The following is an 11,738-nucleotide window of genomic DNA, read 5'->3' on the forward strand; positions in this document are numbered from 1 at the left end:
ATCATGTGTATGTTTGTTGAGGAGGAAAAGAGGGAGTATGTGCAGGTTCTTGTGGAGGCCAGAGGTGTTGGGTTCCCATGAACTGGCATTATAGAGAGTTGTGAGCCACCTGATATGGATGCTGGGAATTGAACTCAGTTCTCTGGAAGAGCAGTAAGTGCTCTTTAACTGCTGAGCTATCTCTGCAGTCCTAAAATAACATCTTTATAAAGATTCTTTTCCCTAAAATTTTGTAATTCCATTGTCATAGTGGTGGTATTCTACAGACTACCATCTTACATTTAAAAATTTACAGCCCAGTCTGGTGGCATACACCTTTAATTGCAGCACTCTGGAAGCAGAGGCAGGTGAATCTCTTGAGTTAAAGGCTAGCCTGGTCTACATAGCTAGTTTTAGGCCAGCCAGGGCTACATAACGTGACTCCATCTTCAAAACAAACCTACAAAGTGAATGAGTTCTGGGAGGGGGAGCTTAGCTCACTATGTGATATCTCCTCTGGAGGAGAAAAAAATGTTCTTACAGACGTCATTTTTGAAGATTTTTTTACTGTATCTGTATGAATTCTTTTAGCCGTCATCTCTTTGGTGACATGATCTACCTTATTTAGTTTATTTTCCTATTGGGAAATTGGTTATTCTAGCTTAAAAATTTGGAGAATTTTGAGTGTATGAATATTAATAAGGGATTTGTGGACATTAAGGGAGTTTCAAGTGGATTTTTGGATTTTACTAATAGCCCAGTAGCAAGTTTTATAATTGAACATGTGTGTTTGTTTAGACATTTTGTATGTGCTTAACCATACTTTAAAGTAGAATGTGATAGACATGTGTTGGAGTATCCTTGAGAATCGATGAGGAGAGAATACTGGGAGGAGGAGTGGGGGAAAATGGGGGAGGTGAGGGACAGGAGCATGGGAGGAGAGGACCAACCAAAACTAGTATGTATGAAATGCTATAAGGATAAATGACCAAATCATAGTTCAGTCAAAAACAGTAAAATTTGCCCAGCATGGTGGTGCGTGCCTTTAATCCGAGCATTCAGGAGGCAGAGACAGGTGGGGTCTTTGTGAGATCTACATAGTACTTGAGAGGCTGAAGCAGGATGTTGTTTCAAGGCCAACCTGAACCACACAGTGAAGACCCTGTTTCAAAAAAAAACAAACCATATATATATGAGAAAGTTAAACAGTATTGTGAAAAAAAATAAACAAAACCAGTATTGTGTTCTAAATCTAGAATTGTGTTCTTCCATCTGTAATAACAATGCCAGCATGAGTTTTACTAGGTGTCTTCTTGTGGTTTGACTAGAAGGTTTTGTTTTTGTTTTTTTTTTTCCTGCTTTAATTTTGTATGGCCACAAGAAATACGATTTCATTTTTTCTTAAAATTTTTAGACAGGGTTTTGGAACTCACTGTGTAGACCAGGCTGGCCTTGAAATCACAGAGATATACCTGCCTTTACCTCCCAAATGTTGAGATTAAAAGTATATGTCACAATGCCTGGCTAAATTTTTATTTAAAATAGTGTCTTGCTCTATAACCCAGCTGACCTTGATTCATGATTCTCCTGCTTTAGCCTCCCAACTTGCTGGCATTACTAGCATTCACCACCAAGCCCAGCTTTTAAATTTCTAGGTTTAATTTTAACTAGTTTATATTTAAACACACACACATACACACACACATATATATATATAGCTAATGATTACCCTGTTGGACCATGCAATTCTAAACTTTCTTTTTTCATAATAGGGTAAATAGAGTGTATTTTGTTAAAATGGTATACTATACCATATTGCTCTGTAGCAAACTGATTTCACAGTGTCTTAATGAAGATGTTTGTTAATAATCTCTAGGCATACACTTACTTCTTAGGGTAAGTTTTAAGAGATGGAATTGCTGGTGTAGGGGATTAATAGATGGATAGATACATAATGAATGTCATATACCTGTCACCTGGCCTCCACATTTGATCATTGTTGTATGGATATGTTTACATTTTATTTTGCTGAACCATTTGATAGTTCCTTCTAGACATATTTTAGCTTGTATCTCCTTAGAACAAAGGTGTATCACCACAATAAAATTAGTCTCACTCAAGAAATTTAACATTGATAAGGCTACACATTCAGATTATCTTCATTTATTTCTATAATGCCCTTTATAGCTTATTAATATAAATCTGGGATCCAGTCAAGGATCCACACACACTTTGCAGATAATAGATCTGTTAAGAGAGAGTGAGAAAGAACTCGAGTTGGGAAGGGCTCCAAGCATAGAGTACCTTTTATTTATTAAGATGTGAGTTCAGGTCACCTGGCGTTACAGGGGAAAGAGAAAGACAGGGGAAAAAAAAGTCCACCACTCTGACATCAAACTCGCTGTGTAATTGAGGATGACCTTGAACTGTCCTCTGCCTCTGCCTCCAAGTGTTTAGATTACTGGTATTGGCCACCATGCCCAGTTTATGGGAATGGAATCCAGGGCTTCATGCATGTGAGATAAGCATTCCCTGCCCCATTATTTTACATTGGGTTTTTTCATGTTTTTGTGTGCTGACTTTTTAAGACACCAGCTCTTAGACTGGGGTTATATGTAGCTTAGCTATCATATGTGAAGACCTGAGTTTGATCCTTCGCACTCTAACAAAAAATACAATATTTCATACTCTTAATAACTTTTTGTTAGTGATTGAACCTGGGGTACTGTGTATGCTGAGGATATACTCTACTACTGAGTTGTATCTCAAGCCCCTAAATTTGTCATACCAATTTATGCTGTCCCTGTTGGTTAACTTAATGATGCTAGATGCATTCAGCTATCTTTTAAAGATTTGTTGTAGGGGCTGGAGAGATGGCTCAGCAATTAAGAGCATTGGCTGCTCTTGTAGAGGACCCAGGTTCAGTTCCCAGCACCCACATGGCTGCTAACAACTGCCTATAACTCCAGTTCCAGGGGATCCAATGCCTTCTACTGACCTTCACAGGCACTGCACAACACAGGTGCACTTACCTACATACAGGCATACACTTATACACATAAAATAAAAATGTTTTTTTAAAAATTGTTGTAATGTACACCAGTGTTTCCAACATAAAGAATTTTATTGGCCAGGCATGGTGGCACATGCCTTTAGTCCCAGCACTTGAGAGGCAGAGGCAGGCGAATCTCTGAGTTCAAGGCCCACCTGGTCTACATAGCAAGTTCTGGCCAGCTGAGGCTACATGGAGACCCTGTCTTGAAAAGACCAAAAGAGAAAAATAAAAAAGATTTTATTGATTCATAGCTAGGCATGGTGGTTGTATACCTGTAATGTCAGCACTCAGGAGGTGGGAATAGGAGAATCAGGAGTTTAAGCCAGCCTGGGGCTACATGAGGTCCTGCCTACCTCCCCCCACTTCTGGGGAAAAAAAGGACATTGGTATCTATGGTTTCAATATTAAAACATATTTCAAAAGTGTTACTTAAATAATGTATCCTTTTATTATGTCACATACCTTTTTGTCTTTAAGGTGGGTCATGATAATTGGGTACGTGGAGTTCTGTTCCATTCTGGGGGGAAGTTTATTTTGAGTTGCGCTGATGACAAGACTCTACGTGTATGGGATTACAAGAACAAGCGATGCATGAAGACCCTTAATGCGCATGAACACTTTGTTACCTCCTTGGGTATGTACACATTGTGAGGTTTCTGAACATTTGAATTTTGGAGTGCCAGGTGTAACAGTTTTGTGTAACTGTGTGGACTTTTTCAGGTAAGAGATGACCATGTTCTTTAAGGGAAGAATAGAGAAGGCATGTTCAAACCTTGTGGTTTCATACCAGTGGCTTTAAATTTCTTTACATAATTAACCTTATAATAAAAACATTACTTTTGGGGGCTGGAGAGATGGCTCAGTGGTTAAGAGCACTGACTGCTCTTGCAGAGGACCCAGGTTTGATTCCCAGCACCCACATGGCAGCTTCGGACCATCCTTAACTCCAGTTCCAGGGGAATCTGACGCCCTCTTCTGACCTCCGCGGCATTGCACGACACGGATGCACTCACATACATGCAGGCAATACACTTGTACACATAAAATAAAAATAATAAAATATTTTTTAAAAATATTACTTTCTTCATCATACATTAGTTTTTGGGAACTGGAATTATGAAAGGATACGATCACTTTGACTGATAGTTTCTCTTTCCTACTACTTTATATATTTTTCAAAAGAAATCTTAGAGCTGGGGATGTAACTCAGTGGTAGAGCTCTTAATACAGCATGCCTGAGACCCTAGTTTCAATCCCCAGTACTGCAGAAGAATGAAAGAAATCTTAATAGCCTGGGCTACGTAGCAAGACCCTATTTCAAGAAAAAAACAAGCAAGGCTGCTGAGATACAGGTAGAGGGGCTTTCAAGCAGGCCTGGCAACCCGAGTTCAATCCCTGCATTACACAGTGGGGTGAGAGGAGAGAACTGACTCTGGTCTGTATATTTCCATGTGCATGTGTGTGCCCACATACACATAGAAACACACACAGTGAATGGACACCATAGCACATCCCAGCATGTATGAAACAGGCAGGAAGATCTCCCCAAGTTTGAGACTAACCTGGTCTATATAGTATGGTCTGTACTGTACAGTAGGACTACATTGTCAAAAGCAGAAAAGCAAAACAGCAACAAATAGTTCCTTCTGGTAGGTATATGCTACTGTGTACTAGGAACTCAGGGGAAGCTTAACAAATATTTTCAGTATCATTTGGAGTTTATAATAGTGAATTCAATAAATTGTAATACACTAGGGTAGGATGGATGGACCTAATGTTGAAGATAAGCCTTTGTAAAATGAAGCTGTTGACTACATGAATATTTCAGGAATTAAATGTCCACATAAAACATTAGGATTAAGCCTGGTACAGTGTTCAATAAATGGATATGCTGAGACTACTTGTTAGTAGATTTTTGCATATCATTTGGGATGGGGCTTAAATCAAGTGGGATTTAATAGTTGAGTCTCAGCTTCCCTAACCAGTTGGCAATCTTCATTTCTTGGGGTGCAAGCATGTATATATAGAAAAATAGTGGATATTGGAGCCAGTTGTGCAGGCACATGCTTAACAACCTCAGTACTTGAGAAGCCATGACAGGAGGATCTCAAGTTCAAGACCTACCTGGGACTGCATAGAAAAGCCTGTCTCAAAAATCAAACAACAACAAATTTTAAACCTGACTGTGTCTGATTTGAAAACAATAAGCCTTTTCCTTTTTCTTTCAGATTTCCACAAGACGGCACCCTATGTGGTTACTGGCAGTGTAGATCAAACAGTAAAGGTGTGGGAGTGCCGTTGATCAAGTCTCATTGGGTCCTTCCTCCCTTTACTCCTCTGGATGCACTCTGATGATACCATGGTTACCCCATTGAGCTCTGTTTAAATAAATATTGTCCTTTCATGTAAATTATTCTGGATGTAGATTGAGCTTATTAAATGTTACACACAAAGTATTCATGCATGGTGAATCCAAATTGTATACTGTAAATTTACATACGTTGTCTAGAATTACCATAGGGTTTAAAAACCTGGGCTGGCATTGGTCACACCAGGCCTACAAGGGCGGAAGTTGAATAAATTGAGTTAGGGGCACTGAACTGAATAGTTGACAGTGTCGTTTTATGTTGGATTATTAATTATTGTTTTTCTTCCTGCTATCTGTTGGTGCCTGACTTGATGGCCTCATTTTGGGGAAAATGGTGGTTATTAGGGCTTTTTCTGAAATGTGTATCTATGTAACATCACTTAAGTGTGCTTAATAAATCTTAAAGGATGTTAGATAATAAGACTGCAATTCAAAATCTTTTGATCCATCTATGTAATTAATGGGGATTACACATTGAAATTTTTGTCTTGACCCTTTTGCCAAATCAATAGGATATGTTTGTTTTGGCAGCCTATCAAGCAAAGGCTAGTGGTATATTTATGTAAGAAAATGATTATAAATCTCAAGAAAAATCTCAGCAGCTAATAGTGAATCCTTTTTTTTTTTTTTTTTTCTCCTTTTTTTCCATTTGGGTCTTAATGCTTTGTAAACAGTTCTGAAAACACTGTCATACTCTAAGCTTCTATTTTCCACACTAGACAGATTTCAAGTTGTATTCTCCATACTGTTAGATTGTATAGTGACGTGACTTCCAAGTAGATTAATCTTTCCATTGAGTGTCATGGTACAAATCACTATTTGTTTATGATGTTTCTAGGGATGTGCAATGTGCATTTCATAAGGACAGAAATACTGAAAAGGTTATGTTTGCCCATTTTACAGGAGTGGAAGAAATATAGCAGTTTTTCAACATGAATCTGATAACAATTTGAACTGTTTGACTTACAGGTTAGAAAATGACAGGGTTTATTGGAGGTGCATAGAAATGTACTGGGTTTTTTTTTCATCTTTTGTTTATATATAAATGTTTATATGGACCTATCTATAAGTGGATAAGTCTGTATATGTATATCGCACACATAAAGCCTCCATGTTGTTGGGTCTTGGGTTTTTGAAGAAGTGCTAAAACATACTAGAAGAGTAAATCTTACTGTGGAATACCACAGCCATGCTTTAGAACAAACCCCTTTCATGCTAATGTTTCTGAAAACTAGGTCTCACTCTGAAGGGGGCTTTTCTTAGCTAAAGGAAAGTCACTTCCTCTATTTCCCCCTCTAATGTGGCCTTTCAGCATTTTATGCGTCCCTGATATGTTGTATATTTTGATCCAAAGTTACTACAGTAGGTGTAAAAGAATTTTATCCATGACTTTAAAAACACTACTCCATTGTCAGTTGTTAATAAAGAATTCCATTGCTTAGCTAACATTTTTTAAAGAAAGTCATTTGAAAAGTTAACAGAGACAATGTAATAACAATGACAGTTTAACAAAGATAATTTTTTTCTGAACTGCATTTTATTCATTTGTGTAATATATAATTTTTAAGTGTCCCTTTTAGTATTTAATGGAAAATTGATTCTTGAAAAGGACAGAGGGTAAGAGTTAATGTCCCGTAGATACACACATAGAGATTAGGCCATGTATTAACTAGAAGCAGCTTTATGTCTAGCTTGTGTCCTTTTGGTTGTTTACTTGTTTTTAATATTCTTAAAGAGATGTCTCTGGAAAGGAAAGTGTTTTGAGAACTAAATGGCTATTTTTGAGGACAGTTACATCTTGATTCCATATACACTGTAGGTTAGCTTTCAGAACAATATATTTCCTCACAGCCCTGCTTACATTGAGAAGTCGTGTCTCTTTCTACCCCCCCATTCTGACTGGATTTTTCTCCAAAGTTATGGAAAATGTCTGTGTTCTCATTTGCTGCTATTTCCTATCCTATTTCAAGAAATATAAATACATAGAAATGGTGCATCTTAACATTTATTTGTACATGTTTAAATGTCTTGTATTTTAATTCAGTTTTAGCATGTAGTACATGAATTGTTTAAGGGTAAGCCACAACATCTAAAAATCCACAGAAACAAACAGTAATGAAAAAGTGGTACCAATGTAGAGGAACAAAGCTGCTGTTCCTAGTGTCTTCCCCTGCAGCACATAGTCACTGACAAAGGAGGAGGAACAGTTATCTGTCAACAAAGCTATCCTTACTTGGGAGATTGCCACAGCCTGCTGCTTAGTTGAGTTACCAGACATCCTCCACTTAAGAAGCAGCAAACATTGAATCTCAGGGATGGTCCACAACTGGATCCAAATGTAACGAGCCCTGTTTGAATAGTGAAAGGGAGTGGGGGAGAGCAATCCAGCCACATCTGGCATCAAGTTTGCAAAGGTTTCCTGCGCTGTTGTTTGACACTGCCCTGTTGATGCCCTTTCTTACTCTGTGCTCTGTTTTCTCTGTCTGCTGTCTAACCCTGTGCCTTGCCTGGGATAAGGACAATGATGAGGTTCCTGGTTTGGGTTATAAGTAGAGGACTGTATGAATTGGTTAGAGGTTCACTGCTGCTTTGTCACTTTCTCAAATCAGATTGGCCACTTATTAAGAAATAAAAAGCTGGTAGAATTGCATTCTCAGATGATTATTGACTTTGTGTGTGTGTGCGTGTGTGTGTATGTAAACAGACATTCCAGTGCCCAAGAAGTCCTGCCTGCGCTCTGGAGAGTGCATGCCACGGAAACTGTGGTATAGACATGGCTTGGAGAATAGTTGCTTTTAACATGGCATCTTGCACTTTAGGAGACTTAAGACCGTTCCTGTTTTGTGTGCATGTGGTGTGACCAATGGTGTGCCTAGAGCACTATCCAGAATCACTAGTGTTAGCAAGTCGTCCCAGGCTGTGGAGCAAGCACTGTAGTCCTTTGGAAGCTTTGGCTCTAGATTCACCAAGCCCAGTCTCTTTACTGTCAGTGCCCTGCTCTCCTGTTGGCCTCTTTCTGTTTCTGTGTGAACTTTCAGATATCACTAAATGTTTTTTTTTTTTTTAAGTTAAAGAAAAACTTTAAAATTAAGGACATTTTTGTTTGTTGACAGTGGTGGCTTGATAAGCAACTGAAGTTGAAAATGGAAGGAAAAGGCACTTAAAATGGTTATTCTTTCTGTCCAGCTGTATATAAATCCAATGTGTTGATTAATCTAGATGATGCAAAGAAGAATCTCTTGGTAGAGAAGCAACATGGACAAATTCGAAGAAAAGGCTTTAGGTTTTTTTTCCAGTGGGGTGGGGGTGGGGGTAAGCTGGATTTACAAGTCACAACTGGAACTGGCCTTTTTATCTTTCCACAATATCATGTAAGCAGCTGCTTTCTTGTCCTGCCTATCCTTCAGGCATCCCTAAAGCTCACTCTGAAGATGTTAGAAATAAACACAAAATCTTGGAGTTAAAAGTTGATCCTGACACTGACATGAAGGCGAGCATTGATTTCGTATGAACAGAGGTGGTAATTGGAGAAAACAGTTCCCCAGATTTTAAGAGTTCACTGAAGATATTGACACAATTTAAAAAAAAAAATCAGTAAAGGAATGTATATAATATTGCTCTTGTGTTTTACAGTAAGATTTGTTGCTCTCAAGACTGTGTAAAACAAAATTTATTCATGTTTTCTGCATATTAAAAAAATCTTATTGTACCAATTGGTAAACTATTAAATGCCTATAAAACTAGAAGTGATTTTTTTTGGGGGGGAGGGCAGGCGGGGGCACTGTGCTTAGATAGGTCACAGAGCAAGGCTTGAGTTGGCACAGGGCATTAGAATTTTGATGAGCGACTTTACACAGCTGTGTTGGCACAGGATGTGGTGCTGTCTTCCCTGTTTGGAGAAGCAGCACAGCACGGGGCTTTTGTGGCCATAGGCTTGCACAGAACTTTGAGCAGCTTTCCCCTCCAGCTGTGCAGTCTGACCATCACTACTAACTGAACAGGAATGGTTTGTCAGAGATGCTCTACAAAGATTCAGCCCTAGAGATGGGGCCATCCATTGTTCCCTTAACAAGTGAGCTGCTTATCTAGCCTCTTACCTTGGACCTATAAATGTCCTTAATGTTTTCAGGTTTTTGAAATATACAAAAATAAGTATTCTTTCATCCTTGTCCCAGATGCCCAAAAGCTTTTTGTGCTCACCAGTTTTAGCTGTGTCCTGCCTCACCCTGACTGCTCACTGTCCCCAGCCATCTTTGTCATGTACAGAAGTACAGATGTTAAATGATGTGGTGACTCTTTTCCTACAGCCCTGATGTTTTCCTGCCTCCTACTAGGAATAGCTTTCCCACTGGAAGGGAAACCCAGCCCAGAATGTCCTGCGTTCTCAGCTTTCCTAGTCCTTACGGGGCTCCTTTTCAATAAGAGCCTACTTTCCTTTTGGGTAAGTTCTAGCTTTAATGTCACAGTCCTGAAATACAGTTATGTTGGACTTCAAAGCCAGTATTGGCACTCATACATTAACCCCACTGAAGAGATGAGGGGGAAATAGCACATCCTGGATGTTGCAGCGTCCTCTGGTTAGTCTGGTAAAAACAATGTGGGGCATCACTACCTTGGGACTTAATTAGAAATGCAAGTTCTAGATGCCCTTCCCAGACATACTAGCTTTTTTTGCATGTCCTCCAGATTTTCCTGATGGCAGGCTCAATTTTGAGAACCACTGATAAAAAAAAAAAAATGATTCAATTTCTTACTGAAAAAATTTGGGCAAAAGTCCAGAGTCCTACAGCTGGAGTTTGAATTCAGATTTTTTTCTTTAATATATTTTACATGTATGAGTGTATTGCTGCATGTATGTAAATGCACCTGTGTTGTGCAATACCTAGAGGTCAGAAGGAGGTGTTGGATCCCCTGGAACTGGAGTTACAGACGGTTGTTAGCCACCATGTGGGTGCTGGGAATCGAACCCGAGTCTTCTGCAAGAACGGTGCTCTTAACCACTGGGCCATCTCTCCAGCCCCCAAATTTTTATTTTAAAGACAGGGTCTCGCTATGCTGGCCTAGAAATCTAGACTGACCTCAAACTCCAGTGATTCTGCCTCTTGACACCTGAATGCTGGGATTAAAGGAGTGTGCCACCATGCCTGGCCTGAATTCAGATCTTCAATACCAATACTTTTTTTTTTTTTTTTTTAATAGACCTGGGCGTCAAATCCACTGTGCCTTTATGGTTGTGTTATCCCCATGTGGTCATTTAGGCCTCTCAGTGAATACAGCTACAGAAGATAGCTGATACATCTTTAAAATTTTTAATTACACAGCGTGGGGGAGAAGAGGATCCCAGGGAATTGAAGTCAGTTTTAGCAGTAAGCACTTGAATCTACCGAGCCATCTCTGGCAAGATAGTTGGCATTTTAAATGCCTCTTAGGCACCAGTACTTGATAAGCACACCCTGTTTTCACACATCGTCTGCTGGTGGGTACTAGTGCATTTCATGGGCAGGAAAAATCAAAGTTTACATAAGGCAGGTTCCCATGCCACTGTCACTATAGCTAATGAAGGTGAGCTGGGCCTTGAAATGCATGGTTCGTATTGTGAAGAGGATAGCACTCCTGGTGGTGGTGGTTTGGGCTTTTTTGAAACAGGGTAGTCTCTAGTACATGCTGTCCTGGAATTCCAGATGATAGTCCAGCCTCAACATGTACCACCACACCCAGCTTTCTGGTGCCATTAGTATTGGTAAAATGGTCACATCTATTACTTGAGGATGACCACTTGCTTTGATTTGGTCATTTTGATCCAGGACATAGAAATATTCTGTACTTCAGGATATTTAATTCTCAGCCACAGGATACAGGATTCCTCAGTTAAGTCAGGTAGTTCTCAATAATAGCCTGAAAACCAGAGTTCCTTCTCAGAAACCCATGGTAGAAGGGGAGAATTGACTCCTAAAAGTTGTCCTAAATTGTATGTGCTCTTAACACGTGTTATCATACAGAACACAATTTTTTAAAATGATCTTAGGCTGGAGAAATGGCTCAGCTGTTAAGAGTACTACTGGCTGCCCTTGCAGAGGACCTGGGTTTGATTCCCAGTACCCACGTGGTGACTCAGCTGTCCATCATTCCAGTTCCAAGGGATCTGACACCCTCTTCTGGCATATATACATACATGCAGGCAAAACACAAATGCAAAAATTTTTAAAATAACAGTAATATGCTTAAGGGATCAACAACAACAAAAAAAGGGTCATTCAGATGACTAGAGAGCACAATGGTAAACCCACGCCAGTCTCAGCTTTGCAGTCTCCCTCTTTCCCAAAGTGAGGTGCTGAT

General features: G+C 39.4%; 1 protein-coding gene across 2 annotated transcripts in view; it reads left to right on the forward strand.

The window, feature by feature from the left end:
* Pafah1b1 (platelet activating factor acetylhydrolase 1b regulatory subunit 1) overlaps window positions 1–9,145 on the forward strand; it is an 81,478-nt gene extending 72,333 nt beyond the window's left edge. For both annotated transcript variants that reach the window (XM_017797083.2, XM_008828813.2), the window contains exons 10-11: window positions 3,512–3,668; window positions 5,263–9,145. In XM_017797083.2, the coding sequence (XP_017652572.1) occupies window positions 3,512–3,668; window positions 5,263–5,336 (231 nt within the window). In that variant the 3' untranslated portion in view covers window positions 5,337–9,145. The remainder of the gene's footprint in view (window positions 1–3,511; window positions 3,669–5,262) is intronic.
* Window positions 9,146–11,738: the final 2,593 nt, after the last annotated feature.

This window comes from Nannospalax galili, unplaced genomic scaffold, assembly GCF_000622305.1.
Source record: "Nannospalax galili isolate Female #2095 unplaced genomic scaffold, S.galili_v1.0 scaffold212, whole genome shotgun sequence".
Classification (NCBI taxonomy): domain Eukaryota; kingdom Metazoa; phylum Chordata; class Mammalia; order Rodentia; family Spalacidae; genus Nannospalax; species Nannospalax galili.